General features: G+C 48.9%; 1 protein-coding gene across 5 annotated transcripts in view; it reads left to right on the forward strand.

Moving 5' to 3' along the window:
• Positions 1 to 14,337, forward strand: part of PHKA2 (phosphorylase kinase regulatory subunit alpha 2) — a 72,307-nt gene that overhangs the window by 45,592 nt on the left and 12,378 nt on the right. For 2 of the 5 annotated variants that reach the window (XM_066249651.1, XM_066249653.1), the window contains 11 exons: positions 1,512 to 1,684; positions 2,444 to 2,620; positions 5,368 to 5,456; positions 6,828 to 6,961; positions 7,694 to 7,850; positions 8,995 to 9,074; positions 9,271 to 9,349; positions 9,449 to 9,578; positions 10,127 to 10,228; positions 12,622 to 12,740; positions 13,851 to 13,880. In XM_066249651.1, the coding sequence (XP_066105748.1) occupies positions 1,512 to 1,684; positions 2,444 to 2,620; positions 5,368 to 5,456; positions 6,828 to 6,961; positions 7,694 to 7,850; positions 8,995 to 9,074; positions 9,271 to 9,349; positions 9,449 to 9,578; positions 10,127 to 10,228; positions 12,622 to 12,740; positions 13,851 to 13,880 (1,270 nt within the window). Of the gene's footprint in view, positions 1 to 1,511; positions 1,685 to 2,443; positions 2,621 to 5,367; positions 5,457 to 6,827; positions 6,962 to 7,693; positions 7,851 to 8,994; positions 9,075 to 9,270; positions 9,350 to 9,448; positions 9,579 to 10,126; positions 10,233 to 10,611; positions 10,811 to 12,621; positions 12,741 to 13,850; positions 13,881 to 14,337 lie in introns of those variants that run through there. The other 3 variants (XM_066249655.1, XM_066249656.1, XM_066249652.1) reach the window with 3 other exon arrangements.

Raw genomic sequence — 14,337 nt, forward strand, 5'->3', positions numbered from 1 at the left:
CACACTGTCCTGCTGCCAATCCCCAGAACTGAAACTGGCCCGTTAAACACCGCTCCCTTCCCCCGCTCTCGGTCCCCGGAACCACCATGCCACGTTAGCCGTCCAGTATCTCATCAAAGTGGGCTCAGTCAGTATTTTTCTTTTTGTGACTGGCTTGCTTCGTGTAGCCTGGTGGCTTCAAGGTTGAGTCACTATATTTCTAAGTGCTGCAGTGGCCCCTCTGGTCACAGAATTTGCTACAAGTCTTGCTGTAGACTTGAAGTGACCATCACCCCGAGCTTCTCCTGGCCTCTCAGGAGTGTCTGTGAGACCGTCCCCAGCATGCTGCCACCTGCTCTTCCAGTGCTAACATCCTAATGCACTGGGCACCCACATTCATACATTGTTACCTCCAGTTTGGATAAGTAACCACCTCATATATGGCATCGTAACTGAGAGAAAATACCAGATACTCCTAATTAACTGTTTTGCAAAATAAATTCTTTAACTAAAATATAATCATTGTCAAAAGGGCACTGTGTGCCGTGAATTGAGCACCTGCTATGTGTTCTGTGCTTTGTATGCATGGTCACATTTAGTCCGCTCTGTCACGTGGGCTGTATCCCCACTTTATGGAGAAGGCGCTGTTGCCTCAGAGAACCAGCACACGGGACAGAAACGGGGGAGAATCCCAAAACCAGGTTCTGACCACCTGTGGCGCGCGCTGAGGGCTCACAGGAACCCGAGGCCTCCTGGATACCGAGGGCCTCCTGGATAGGGTATGGCGGCGACTCAGAGAACCAGGGCACCAAACAGGACTGCCTGGGCTCCTCTGGCTAGCTTTCCTACGTTCTTGAAAGTTACAGCTGAATTTCATTTTGTCTTTTCCTTTATGTCTGAGGGTCTAAAGCTGAACTCACACTAGATGAGGTGCAGGAGCTTGCTGTTGAATTACTGCCCTTCCACCTTTGACCTGACTCCTTTCAACTTGATAACAGAGAAACTTTTCATTGTCTCTCCCCCCCCCCGCCACCTCACCCGCCCCTGTTCCTCAACCTCAGGGCAAAACCATCACTAGAACTGACCCCAGGGCTGTAGCGGGGGAGTTACTACTTTATGAAGGAAAGTCTTACATTCCCCTCAGGCCTATCCCCCCTTAGGATATAGTCCATTTGCCCATTGAAGCTTAAGAACCTATGAATTCAATTGCATGGCCTGCTTTAAAAGTAGTTCATTTGATAACATTCTGTAAAAACTTTGGTTGGTTCGGTAATAAGATTTCTACTTGTGTCGGGGTCAGGAGTCAGAAGTCAGTGTGATTCATTGTGGCTGTTAATATGCTGTGTGCTTCTACTTTATACCTGTTACTGCATTTTCATTCTCATTTCTTGGCTGACTACTATAGAGTGACGTATTTATCGATACTGGCTGAAAGTGCCACCTGGATGTTGAGAGGTCTCTCCGTGACTCGTTAGTGCAAGTTTGTCCACATATACCTATAGTATGTCACTAACATAGTGTCTCCTTGGCAGGGTAAAATTAGGGAGCCTGTCGGAATTTCTCACCACTTCTTTCTACACGTATCTGACCTTCCTGGATCCAGACTGTGATGAGAAGCTATTCGATGATGATACCAGCGAAGGGAGATTCAGCCCTGATAGCGATTTGGATTTGGGAGGCTATTTGGAAGAGACCTACAAGCAAGGTAGAGCTAAGAAGGTCTTTGCAGGCGGTTCATTGAATTTACCGAAAACTTGGCATTGTGATAAAATTGCCATAAGATGCAAACACAGAAAATAACTGTAATTAGCATAACAAAAAGGCTTTAGAAACTTGTTGGCATTAAAATAAATACCACTTTCAAAATTTAAACTGCAAAAGTGGGGCTTTTTTAAACCTAGAGGAACAAAGTGTTTCAGGACTGAGGACTTGACACAAAATCTATTCTAAAGACAGACACGCAGGGATTGAATTTTCAAAGGAATGGTAGAATGTATCTAGGCTTGATTGGATATGAGCGCTGAAATCCCATGTATACAACTTTTCTCTAACTGAATAGGATTTGGGGTTGAAGTCTGTTTTTTACTTTTGGATAGTACTTGGGATTAGGGCTGAGGGTTCCATAATGCTTAGCTCACTCATGCCAAATTAAAACAAAAAGATCAGATGTCAGCTGTTGGCCCTCAGCCTGTCTTATATTCGATTCATGTCATAGAAATACCATCTTGACCGATTTTTTTTCTCTTGCTAGGATGTTTTTCCAAGCAGTAACTTGATACACACATACATTATCTCTGTAAATGCCTTTACTCTCCAGGGGTGGAGTGGGGTGCAAATACCTGGGTCAAAATGTCTTCCACCGTATTTATTCAGTGCTGCGTGCTACACATAGTCACTATTACACCTTTAGAATATTTCTGTAGCTTCTTTTCATTGGCTCTTTTGCTTGCCTGTCCAATTACAGAAAGCCAGGACGAACTTGACCAGTATATCAACCACCTCCTGCAAAGCACATCCTTGAAGTGCTATCTGCCCCCTCTTCGTAAGAAGACTTCAGAAGACAGCCATGTTTTCAGCGCCGTCCACTCCACTCGGGACATACTTTCCGTGATGGCAAAAGCAAAGGGTTTGGAAATGCCCTGTATGTTACCAACTCTTTTCTGCTCGTTAAAAGAACATTTTTAAATCAAAGTGATGCTTGAGCATAATTTAAAAATCAAAGGGTTTGAAAAGACAACAAAATGCAGAAGTTTCCTGCCTCACCCCTCCTGTCCCCACTGTCCTTCTTAGAGACCACTTTCAACTCTTGGTTGTTTCTTCTGACATTTACATATCTCCGCATTTCTAAAATAATGTGAGTATAGTGCTGTCTTTTTTTTTTTTTTTTTTTTTTTTTTTGTATTTTTCTGAAGCTGGAAACGGGGAGAGACAGTCAGACAGACTCCCACATGTGCCCGACTGGGATCCACCCGGCACACCCACCAGGGGCGATGCTCTGCCCACCAGGGGGCGATGCTCTGCCCCTCCGGGGAGTCGCTCTGCTGCGACCAGAACCACTCTAGCACCTGGGGCAGAGGCCAAGGAGCCATCCCCAGCGCCCGGGCCATCTTTGCTCCAATGGAGCCTTGGCTGCCGGAGGGGAAGAGAGAGACAGAGAGGAAGGAGGGGAGGGGGGTAGAGAAGCAAATGGGTGCTTCTCCTGTGTGCCCTGGCCGGGAATCGAACCCGGGTCCCCCGCACACCAGGCCGACGCTCTACCGCTGAGCCAACCGGCCAGGGCCTGTCTTTTGATGCTTTGACTTTATTCAGTTATATGTGGACTTTCTCTTATTGGGTGAGGATTTAGCTGTTCCCTAACCTGCCAATATAGTTAAGTTCAGTTAAATCAGTACTCCCTCCTTATATTATTATATGTATGAAAATATTCCCAACTGAGCACCGTAGTATACTATGCTTATATTATCGTTTTTACTTTTTTTTTCTAAAGCTAACAGTTGCCCTTTTAATCCGCCCTGCTTCCTTTTTACACTTTCCAATAGCCTCTCAATACGGATTTCCACCAGGCCAATCATATCCAGGAATTTCTCAGGGTCACTACTTCTCTTGGAATCCATGCGTGTCTGGTCTGGCTGACTGAGCTCTAAGCCTGTTGCATACCTGGGTCTGAGAGAGTGCAGGGCAATCTTTAATGGCATGCAGGCTGTTTTGCCAGCGTGAAACAGACTGTCCCGACATGTTCCTTTGCCAGCCACTTGGTGGCACTGTCCCTCTGGTTACTCTCATCCCCATGGGCCTTGATCTGGGTGTCTTTTCCTCCACAGTGTTGGTTCCTTATTGGGCCTTTCAATAGAGAAATTTATGTTTTTCAGTCCATCAAGTTTTTCTGAATAATTTCTTGGCCCATTTCCTTCACTGCATTTTCTCTGTTCTGTCTCGGGCACTCCGATTTCAGCGTCGACCTCCTGGGGAAGTCTTTATCGTGGATCTTCTGCCTTCCATTTCTTTGTCTTGTGCTCTGAGGGCAAGTGCTTCAGCTTTTCATTCTACCCCCGCCATCAAGTTTTCTCACTTTCATCATCATGTTTTCAATCTCTTTCCTCTGAATAGCATCCGTTCTTGTTTCGTGTATACAGGGTTTTTGGTTTTGTTTTTTTACTTTCTTCTCCCTAAATGGTTCCCATTTCCCCCAAGTCAGTTTTTCCGGTTTGTTTCTATCTTCCATTAGAGTCTGTCCTTCGGGACAGGGTAGCCTTGGCATCTGCTCGTGCCTGAGAACCTCCCCGTGCGTTGGTGGGGCCTGCTGAGTTTGTGAGTGTAGGCTGGCCAGCTTCCCCACACTCACTGGAGTCTCCTCTTTGTTAGGTGAGGTTCGGATCCTTCTTCCCCTAAGAAGTACACCCCGGCCTTCAGACAGGCCAGTCGGCCCCCACTCCAGAGACCCTCCCCTTTACCCTCCTCAGAAAGACCCTCTAGCCTTCTGTCGGGGGATCAAGGCAGTTGCCAAGCTCTGTGGAGTTGAGAGGCCACCGAGGGAGCTGACTGCTTTGCACCCCGAAATCCCCAGCCTTCCCTATTCTGCACCGGTCCCTGGGGACGCCCCACTCCACAGTACATGGTGCCGCAGCACCTGAGACTTCTGAGGACTCTGATGGAACTCTGACTGCTTCTTAGTTTTGCCCCTGCAGACTTGGGTTTGGTTGCCTTGTATCAGCTAAATCAGTCATCTTTCATCCCTCAGCTTCCCCACTTCTAAATGTATTGTTGTAAAACATTTTTTCTATAATGTTGATCAGGGTTTGAGTGGAAGTAAAAGTAAAACGTATGTTTAATTCACGAATGTCACCTGGAAGTCTATAAATGCCTTTCAAATATGCCTCATCTTTACCTTGAAAACTTCCTATTTTCCCAAGATGATATGATACAGCCTGGAAGATACAGATGGCTTAATGAATAAAGATCAATAATGATGACTTCTCAAAGTGGCTAAAAACCAGAAGCCCTAAGGCCCTGCAGTGCACGTTGGTCATGAGAGCCAGTGACCTTGGCCAGATGCTTTGCCCTCTCCGATTCTCAGTTTCCTCATCTGAGAAAAAAGGAGGATGGGCTCGATCACTTCTAAGGCTCACTCCAGTCCTAAGTTGCTATGTAATTTTTCCCTGAATTCCAGGAGGGAAAAGTGAAATTTTATTTCTTACAGCAAGACCTGCATCCTGCTTGTGTGTTCAGCAGAGGATGTGGCTCCACAATCAAGTCTTGAAGTTAATTAAATGAAATAAGTAATCATTCCTTTAGTTGGTTTGTATTGAATAAGGAATAACCACTGTACCTCCTAAATATTTTATCCTTTCTCCTCCTCAAAAGAACTCTCTTTATTCTTTTGTTTTCCAGTTGCTCACATGACTTTGCCAACCAAAGTTCTAAGTGCCCACCGTAAATCGCTGAATCTTGTGGATTCTCCTCAGCCACTCCTAAAGCAGGTGAAATACTTGGAATCATTTTTTAAACAAATGTAAAGTTCTTTTTTATTTAATTTTTCCATTGATTTGAGAGAAAGAGGAAAGGAGAGAAAGAGCAGAAGGGGGAGAGAGACAAAGAAGCATCAACTTGTTCCACTTAGTTGTTCCATTTAGTTGTGCGTTCATTGGTTGCTTCTCGGATTTGCTCTGACCAGGGATCGAACCCACAATCGCAGCGTACCAGGACGACGCTCTAGCCAATGAGCCACTTGGCCAGGGCTAAGTATAATATTCTTTGATGCTGGTATAGTCCCAAGAAGTCTTTTAAATGGTTGAACTCAAAAGAAAGGGCGTATTTCTTGATACCCAGGACTTTTAGGATTAGAAGTTCTAGGTTTCCATGTGAAGCCATTCAGTTGTCTAGAATCTGCTTGTGTCAGCATACACATTGAATTGGATGCAAACTTTTATGTTTTGCATATAGGAAAGGCTACTGAGTTTCTTCCCACTTGTCACAATCTGTGTCACACTCGAGGAAATAAGCCTTCTCCATACCTGGCCCGCCCTGCCTGTGCCAGGCCGCCAAGGCCGAGCTACTCACAGAGTAGGGTACAAAACCAGAAAAGATTCCTCAGGACAGTAAATCTCAGGGTCGTCCTTGCTGGTTCCCATAATTTGTTACTTCATCCAGAAATCTCCCGTAATTTTATCCCACATGACTGCTGGCGTAAGTTCTAATACTTATGATGTTAGTTTTAGAGGTTAGTTTTGCTGTTTTGAACTTGGCAGAAGTAAAATGCGTACATATTTCAACCTGTTCAGTCCAGTCTCTTTTTTTTGTTTTTTGGGGGTTTTTGTTTTGTTTTGTTTTTTTTTGTTTTACAGAGACAGAGAGAGAGTCAGACAGAGGAATAGATAGGGACAGAAAGACAGGAACGGAGAGAGATGAGAAGCATCAATCATTAGTTTTTCATTGCAACACCTTACTTGTTCATTGATTGCTTTCTCATATGTGCATTGACCGTGGGCCTTCAGCAGACCGAGTAACCCCTTGCTCAAGCCAGCGACCTTGAGTCTAAGCTGGTGAGCTTTTGCTCAAACCAGATGAGCCCGCGCTCAAGCTGGCGACCTCGGGGTCTCGAACCTGGGTCCTCGGCATCCCAGTCTGACGCTCTATCCACTGCGCCACTGCCTGGTCAGGCCAGTCCAATCTCTTGCAAACAGTGACTAACAGAGTGATTCACTGATCAAAAGTAGTAAAGCACATAAATAAAAGGCCAAAAAGTATTCACTCAAAAGCTGGAACTCAGCGACAGGTGGATGTGTAACTCACCAACGCGAAGTCCGCATGCTCAGCCCTTCTCCCCCGCCTTTCGGCTTTTGTATGGCCAGGCCCACGAAGAGGACTTCCAGTGGCCCAGAGACGACCGTGGCGATGTGGACTGTGAGAAGCTGGTTGAGCAGCTGAAAGACTGTTCGAATCTGCAAGAGCAAGCAGACATTCTGTACCTTCTGTATGTAATAAAGTAAGTTTCTGGTCTTGCCTAGGCCAAGCTTTCTCTAGTCTCCTTCATTCTGTCCCAGTCTTCTGGGCCTTCCAGCAAGCTTGGTCAGGACTGTACCACTGAATTTATCTGGGTCACTACGAACAGACTTCTGTCCCCTTTTCTGCGTGCTCATGCTGGCCTCTCAGGACAGGGATGCTGGGTGAAATCAGGATCTTACCGTTTCCTGATATTAGGCTTCTGTTTCAAATGGACAGAAGGGCCTGACCAGGCGGTGGTGCAGTGGTTAGAACTTCGGATAGGGATGCGGAGGACCCAGGTTCGAAACCCTGAGGTCACCAGCTTGAGTGCAGACTCACCAGCTTGAGCGCTGGGTCGCTGGCTTGAGTGTGGGATCATAGACATGACCCCAAGGTCGCTGGCTTGAACAAGGAGTCACTCGGTCTGCTGTAGCCTCCATCAAGGCACATATGAGAAATCAATCAATGAACAGCTAAGGAGCTGCAATGAAGAATTGATGCTTCTCATCTCTCTCCCTTCCTGTCTATCTGTCTCTGTCACACACACAAAAAAAAATGGACAGAAGGGATGCTTTGGTAAGACTCAAGCCAGTCCTGAGACGCAGCGGGAGGCCCCGAGCACTTGGCAAAGGGCACAGTGATTCATTCCGCTCCCTGCCAACTGAGCTCCGCTGCGAGAGAATCCGGCCTGCACACGCTCCGGGCCATACTTCTGGGTTTGCTGTCTCCACAGGGGCCCCAGCTGGGACACAGATCTCTCCGGACAGCACGGGGTCACAGTCCAGAGCCTCCTCGGCGAGCTCTATGGGAAAGCGGGCCTGAGCCAGGAGTGGGGCTTGATCCGCTACATCTCCGGCCTGCTCAGGAAGAGAGTGGAGGTCCTGGCCGAGGTCAGGCGCTGTGCTGATGTTCGTCTGTCCTTTCTCGCTCCATGCCCTCTTCCTGTTAGGAAAGCTGGAGGCACCCTGGCAGGTTGGCTCAGAGCACAGGGCATCAGTCCAGCGTGCGGACATCTGGGTTTCATACCTGCTCAGGGCACACAGCAGAAGCAACCGTCTGCTGCTCTCCCCCTCCCCCTCTTCCCTTCTCTCCCTCTTCCCCTCCCAGTCAGTGGCTCGATTGGTTCAAGTGTGGCTCAGGGCACTGAGGATAGTTCGGTTGATTCGAGCATCAGCCCCAGACGGGGGTCGCCAGGTGGATCCCGGTTGAGCCGCATGCGGGAGTCTGTCTCTCTATCTTCTTCCTCTCTCTTTAAAAAAGAAAGAAAGAAAGAAAGCTGGAGGCAAGCACCTCTTATTGGTGAAGGAAACCAGTTATTTAACAATATACAGGTGGAGCAGCCGGCCTCCTCTCCTGACCTCCCACTGCTCCTGGAAGCGGAGGAGGAAATGAAATTGAAGTTGATTAGCTTGTTTCTTCTTAGCTGCAGAAAGAGGTTTACCAGGAAATAAAACGAAAACACTCTACGGCCTGGCACCGTCTTAAACAAAGCTCTCTTATTTCTGTACATCCGCAGTGTAATCATCATTAATATTTTTAACCCCACGGCCTTGCAGAATCCAGAACTGCTTTCTAAGACATTCAAGTTCAGCGTTATGGTGTGGGGATAGTATTTATTATATGTGAATAACGGGGAAACACAATTTAAGACTATAATATAGTTATTAACCCTTAACATTGGTATATTAGGACTCACGACAACTCATCCTCCTTGTGGCATATCAGGAAATGTGGTGTATCAGTGTGCTTGCTGCAGGGGCTGGGCGGAAAATTCCCACTAGCAGGCCCTGCAGAGCCAGGCCTGGGGCCACATATCGGGAACACAGTTCACAGGGATGCGGTCCTGCCCGGACTGTTCAGTCTGGAGTATATGAATGAATTATTCATAGAAATGGCAACCTGGGTCATAAAATTTGCAAAGGTAAATTTATGGTCTTATTGGCAGTAGCGTTCCCCATTGGATTTGCTCACCTCTTCCTCCCTCCCTCTCTGCCTGTCTCGCTCACCCCGTCACCTTTTCCCGTAAATGAGTAGGCCTGCACTGACCTGCTGTCGCACCAGACGCAGCTCACAGTGGGCCTGCCGCCAGAGCCTCGGGAGAAGATCATCTCTGCGTAAGTCTTCAGCCCGGGCCTCAGGTTCGGGGGCGCCCAGGGGAACACATCACCGCGTCCACCATCTGGGAAGAGGGCCTCTTTAAAGACACTCACTCGGGAGCTCCCAGCGGGAAAATATGGATCTTCCCTGGAGGGTGAGGAGACACAACTTAGGTATCTTTCACGGTGTTTGTACCCTGCCCCTCCTTCCTAGGCCTCTTCCCCCCGAGGAGCTCACAAAACTCATCTACGAAGCCAGCGGGCAGGACATCAGCATCGCCGTGCTCACGCAGGTCAGCTGGCCGGGAGGGGCAGGGCTGCGGCCTCCTGGGGGCTGCAGAGGCCTCCGCTTCCCCGGCCTCTGAAACGCGGTCTCCCCGTGTCTCCGTCAGGAGATCGTGGTCTACTTGGCCATGTACGTCAGGGCACAGCCCAGCCTCTTTGTGGAGATGCTCAGGCTCCGGATCGGGCTGATCATCCAGGTGATGGCCACGGAGCTGGCTCGGAGCCTGAACTGCTCAGGTGCAAAGCATGGAGGGGCCCTCGGGAGGCTCCTGCCGGTCAGCCCGGGAGCATGCCCAAGTCCTCGGGAACCCGGGCTTCTGCACCTCTGCACGGGTTCCTGCTTCACCTGCTTCCTGGTTCAGACGTAAACGGCCACACCATCCAGCACACGGTGTCGAAGCGCACATGTCAGGGGCGGGGCATGAGAGTCCTCTGCCCTCGTCCTGATGTCTTTCTCACTGCGGCCCCTTGCAGTGAGCTCAGCCCCCATTTCATAACACACCTGCTGGCAGGAATCAACCAACCGAAATACGCCAATCACCTGCGAGAGGAGACGCATCCCAGGATCGGGAGCATTACCATGTGGAAAATAGGCATCCGGGAGTTAAGAAATGACACAACTTAAACAGTAGCATTTAGAATCACCACGATCAGTGTGGCAGCCCTGAAGCAGCGGGAGGTGACCTGAGCAGGGCGTCATTTGTCACCACCCCCAGGGCCCACCTGACTACCTTCACCGACCACCAGCCCTGTGTCTGGGACTCTTACAAGGTGTTTGTTTTTAGGAGAAGAAGCCTCCGAAAGTTTGATGAACCTCAGCCCCTTCGATATGAAAAATCTCCTGCACCATATTCTAAGTGGGAAGGAATTCGGCGTTGAAAGAAGCGGTAAGTAAAGGCTTGTTTCACCTCTGCAGGGAGGGGCCGGAGAGCGCCTGACTGACGCAGCCAGCGCCACCTGCAGCGGCTTTATTTATACAAATCAACATCAGTAACTGCAATGTGGCATATAATGTAGGAGGGTAAGGCTCCTACTTTACTGAGATGGAGTGGCAGGTGCAAGGTGCCAGCTAGGGCTCTGTGGCCGCTTGCTGGGAGCGCTGTGGTCCCCGGTGTGGAGTGCACACCTCTGCACCCTGGCCTGCTGCTCCCCTCCTGCCAGGGCCAGGCACTGTCGCTGTGCACGGGTGTTAGGAGTGAGGTAACCTGGGTGTCGGGATGAAAGGGACGTCCCTTCTGAACACCGAGTGCCCTACCTTTGGTTCGGACAGACGTGTCCTCTATCAGACTCCAGTCCCCTTTATGGGCCCAGAGAAGAACCGTCCACGACCTCACGGCTTCCTGCTGAGTGAGTCTGCTTCGTCCCAGGCTGGCCCGCTCGGGTTTTATCCATACCGGAACCCAGTTTGCAGTGCTAGGAAACAGAATTGCCTAAGTCCTGGTGGAATTCTGTTCTCAAATGCTCTCTAATTATAATTGAAGCAATTATCATCTCTCCTTCTCATAATAAAGCGAAATGATTTGTAGACACATTTGTGAATTTATTTCATCAAGCCAAAGAAACGCAGTGTGGGCTGTCATCCCTTTTATTTAATAAGAAGGACATTGAGTATTTCATATTTTCCCCCAGAGTGTGCGCCAGCCAGCTAACAAAGACGGCATCAAGCCATACAGATGGGGCTTGGTGGCTTTTCTTCTTTTCTGAAGGAGGAGTGTTCGACATCCTTTTCCAAAAGTAATTTTCAGTTCTCTCCAATGCCCAGTCCTTGAAATGGAAATATAGAAGATAAATATTTAATGTGTTCTGCTCATGAAAATGATATACATGCTTTGACACAGATAATTACTAAAATTTGGTTATTAGATATAAAGCTATAGATGCTTACAAAACTAGAAACAGAATAATGTCACTTGAAAGCCATAAATATGTCTAATTGCAAGCAAGGCCAGAAGAGGTCCTTCCTATCTTTTGACGTATAACATCATTTGTTCATTGTCTTTTGTAATTGTTCAATTTTTATAGATCAGGAACCTCCAATAGTCTTAGGATTTTGATAAAAGACTCAGATGTCCGAGATCAGTGTTTCCAGCTAGTGCTCACCCTACACAAGCCCCGCATAGCGTCCCAGACCCTTTTGCCTTCTTTTCCAGCTTCCCTCCGTCCCCTGCAGCCAATCAATTGTTTTCTTTATGGGCTCCTCCCTTTCTGTTGTCCTTTAAATGTTGGTGCCATCTGGCTCCTTATTTGTCTTCCTCCCCTGGGCAGAGTCTTCCACCGCCCGGCTGCAGGGAAGGCAGGGTGTGCAGGCAATGCGCTGATGGAGCTGGGCCTGCAGCACGGAGCAGCTGTGCGAACCACCACGCCTGTGGCTGGCCTGAGTGGCGCGCTAAGAGGGGAAGTGGGGCTCAAGTCCCCCGTGGGAAGGTTGGCTAGGCCCTATTCTGAAGACACAGCTAGGCTTGGAGGGGTTCCAAGTGGACAGGGACATGATCACACTTGCCTTTAAAGTGATCACTGTGACCACAGCGTGGAGAACCAATTAGCGGGGACAGGACTGCAGACAGGCGTGATCCCGAGGCTGCTGCCACAGGCTGGGAGCGAGAAGATGGCAGCCTCCCTGCCGATCGCTCCCGTGCCGGCAGCATCTTCTCTGTCTGCAGCCCTTGGCCGGCTCTCCCAGGATTTTCCTCTCCGCTCCCAAGGGCCCTTAAGTAGGCAGTCTGTGTTCTACAAGGAAGGTGTGTTTTTGGAGAAGTAAAGACATTATTTTTTTAAAATATCCAATTCCTGGAAGGGTTTTCTGACCACCCGGTCTTTTCTGCATGCTGCTTGAGCGATGTCCACTCTCATGAGTTCGCTCAGGTGCTGCACATGGAACCCAGGCTGGGTAGTGGTTATGGCTCCAGGTGCGGGAGACGCACGGCCCAGAGCACACGAGGCCTCCTCTAATGGAGTTTATACTCGAGTGGGGGAGAGGCATGGATAAAAATATCTTTACTCGGGGCAAATGCTGTATAGTTCCTTTTTTTAATTTTTTATTTATTGATTTTAGAGACAGGAGAAGGCAGAGAGAGGGCAGAGGAGAGAGAGAGAGAGAGAGAGAGAGAGAAACATCGCTGTGTTGTTGCACTTATTTATGCACTCATTGGTTGATTCTTGTGTGTGCCCTGACTGGGGATCGAACCCGCGGCCTTGGTGCATCGGGATGATGCTCTAACCAACTGAGCTCCCCACCAGTGCACTATATAGTTTCTAAGAACTACATTTGTTTCCCCTCCAGTGCGACCAATCCATTCCTCTACATCCAGTCCTGCCATCTCCATCCATGAGGTGGGACACACTGGAGTCACCAAAACCGAGAGGAGTGGCATTAACAGGCTGCGGAGTGAGATGAAACAGGTGAGAAGAGCCCTCGGTGGCGAGAGTACCGGGGACAAGTGGTTTTCCTACCCAGGCTCACCTCAGAAAGCGATGGAAACCCAGGGCGTGCGGAGTCAGCCCGCTCTTTGTAGAGGACGTGGGACCCCTCGGTCCTGGAAGGTGAACACGCCCTGTCCCCAGAGCGCCCGGAGCATTCACACGTGCTCACCCTTAACTTCAGCGTGTTGTACGGACACTCCGGAAAACGCCCTGCCCCGTGTTTGCTGCTGTTGCCAAGAACCACTCTTTCAAGTAGGCACAGCCATTTAAAAAGTAGAGTGGTAGCCTGACCAGGCGGTGGCGCTGTTAATAGAGTGTTGGACTGAGATGCGGAGGACCCAGGTTCGAGACCCCGAGGTCGCCAGCTTGAGTGCGGGCTCATCTGGTTTGAGCAAAAGCCCACCAGCTTGGACCCAAGGTCGCTGGCTCGAGCAAGGGGTTACTCTGTCTGCTGTAGGCCCACAGTCAAGGCACATATGAGAAAGCACTCAATGAACAACTAAGGTGTCACAACAAAAAACTAATGATTGATGCTTCTCATCTCTCTGTTCCTGTCTGTCCCTGTCTATCCCTCTCTTTGACTCTGTCTCTGTAAAAAAAAATAAAATAAAAAATAAAAAGTAGAGTGGTATAAAAAGTAACTGCATCAAATGTGTCCTTCAAATGAAATGACCAGAGAAATCTAGAAATAGCAGGGCATGCCCGCGATACCTGTGTTATCTACGGCCACAGGTGGCTTTTCTTTGTTCACTTTTATTGAATTCATAATAAATTCCTCCGACCCGACCTCGCAGGAATACAAGCCAGCAGCTTTGCAGTCCAGACGTGCAGGCCTGAGCTAGGACTTGACCATGATCCACAGTGGGAACCAGTTTCCCTCTGACCGTGACCTGCACTTAGACGTGTGCTCAGACTTTCTTCTCCACTTCAAATGCTGAGCCACCGGATCGAGTCTGGAGGCACTAATGAGTCACACCCTGCCCTCGGCCCTCCGCTTCCCTGGGTTGTCCAGAGGGTGACAGAAGTAGCAGGGTGCCCTTGATTCAAACTGCTTTCTTTATTTATTTCCTGATGTATTTTTACTTTCAGATGACCAGGCGATTTAGTGCCGATGGACAGGTGAAACGTCTTTGTCTCATCCCCGCTTTACTGTGCATGCTTCATGTTCTCTCCGGCTTGCCTGTGGGAAGCGAGGCTATGCATACAGAGAGTGAACTTTGGGAGGACGGTTCTGCCCATCAAATAGGCTGGGGTGGAGGTGACGCCACAGCTGCGGCAGGCAGCGCTGGCGGCAGGCCGAGTGCTGACCTTGAAAGCAGGAGAGATGGCCTTGCCCCAGGCCTTTGAACAAAATCCATTTATTGAACTCTTGGGCTTAGGATACTTTGTGAAAGGGATGGTCCCAGGCTTTGCCTCTACAGGAGTTTCTGTTCAATAAAAAGGGAAATAAATAGGAAAAAGCAAAATGTGGTCATTGATTATATCAGCAGAAAGAATACTGCTGTTCCTGTCTCCAAATTGCCTGCGGGGTTTAACCCCGAAAGGAAAAATGTAAGGACATTATCCTTGTGCCATG

Source organism: Saccopteryx bilineata, chromosome X (assembly GCF_036850765.1).
Source record: "Saccopteryx bilineata isolate mSacBil1 chromosome X, mSacBil1_pri_phased_curated, whole genome shotgun sequence".
In the NCBI taxonomy this organism is placed as follows: Eukaryota; Metazoa; Chordata; class Mammalia; order Chiroptera; family Emballonuridae; genus Saccopteryx; species Saccopteryx bilineata.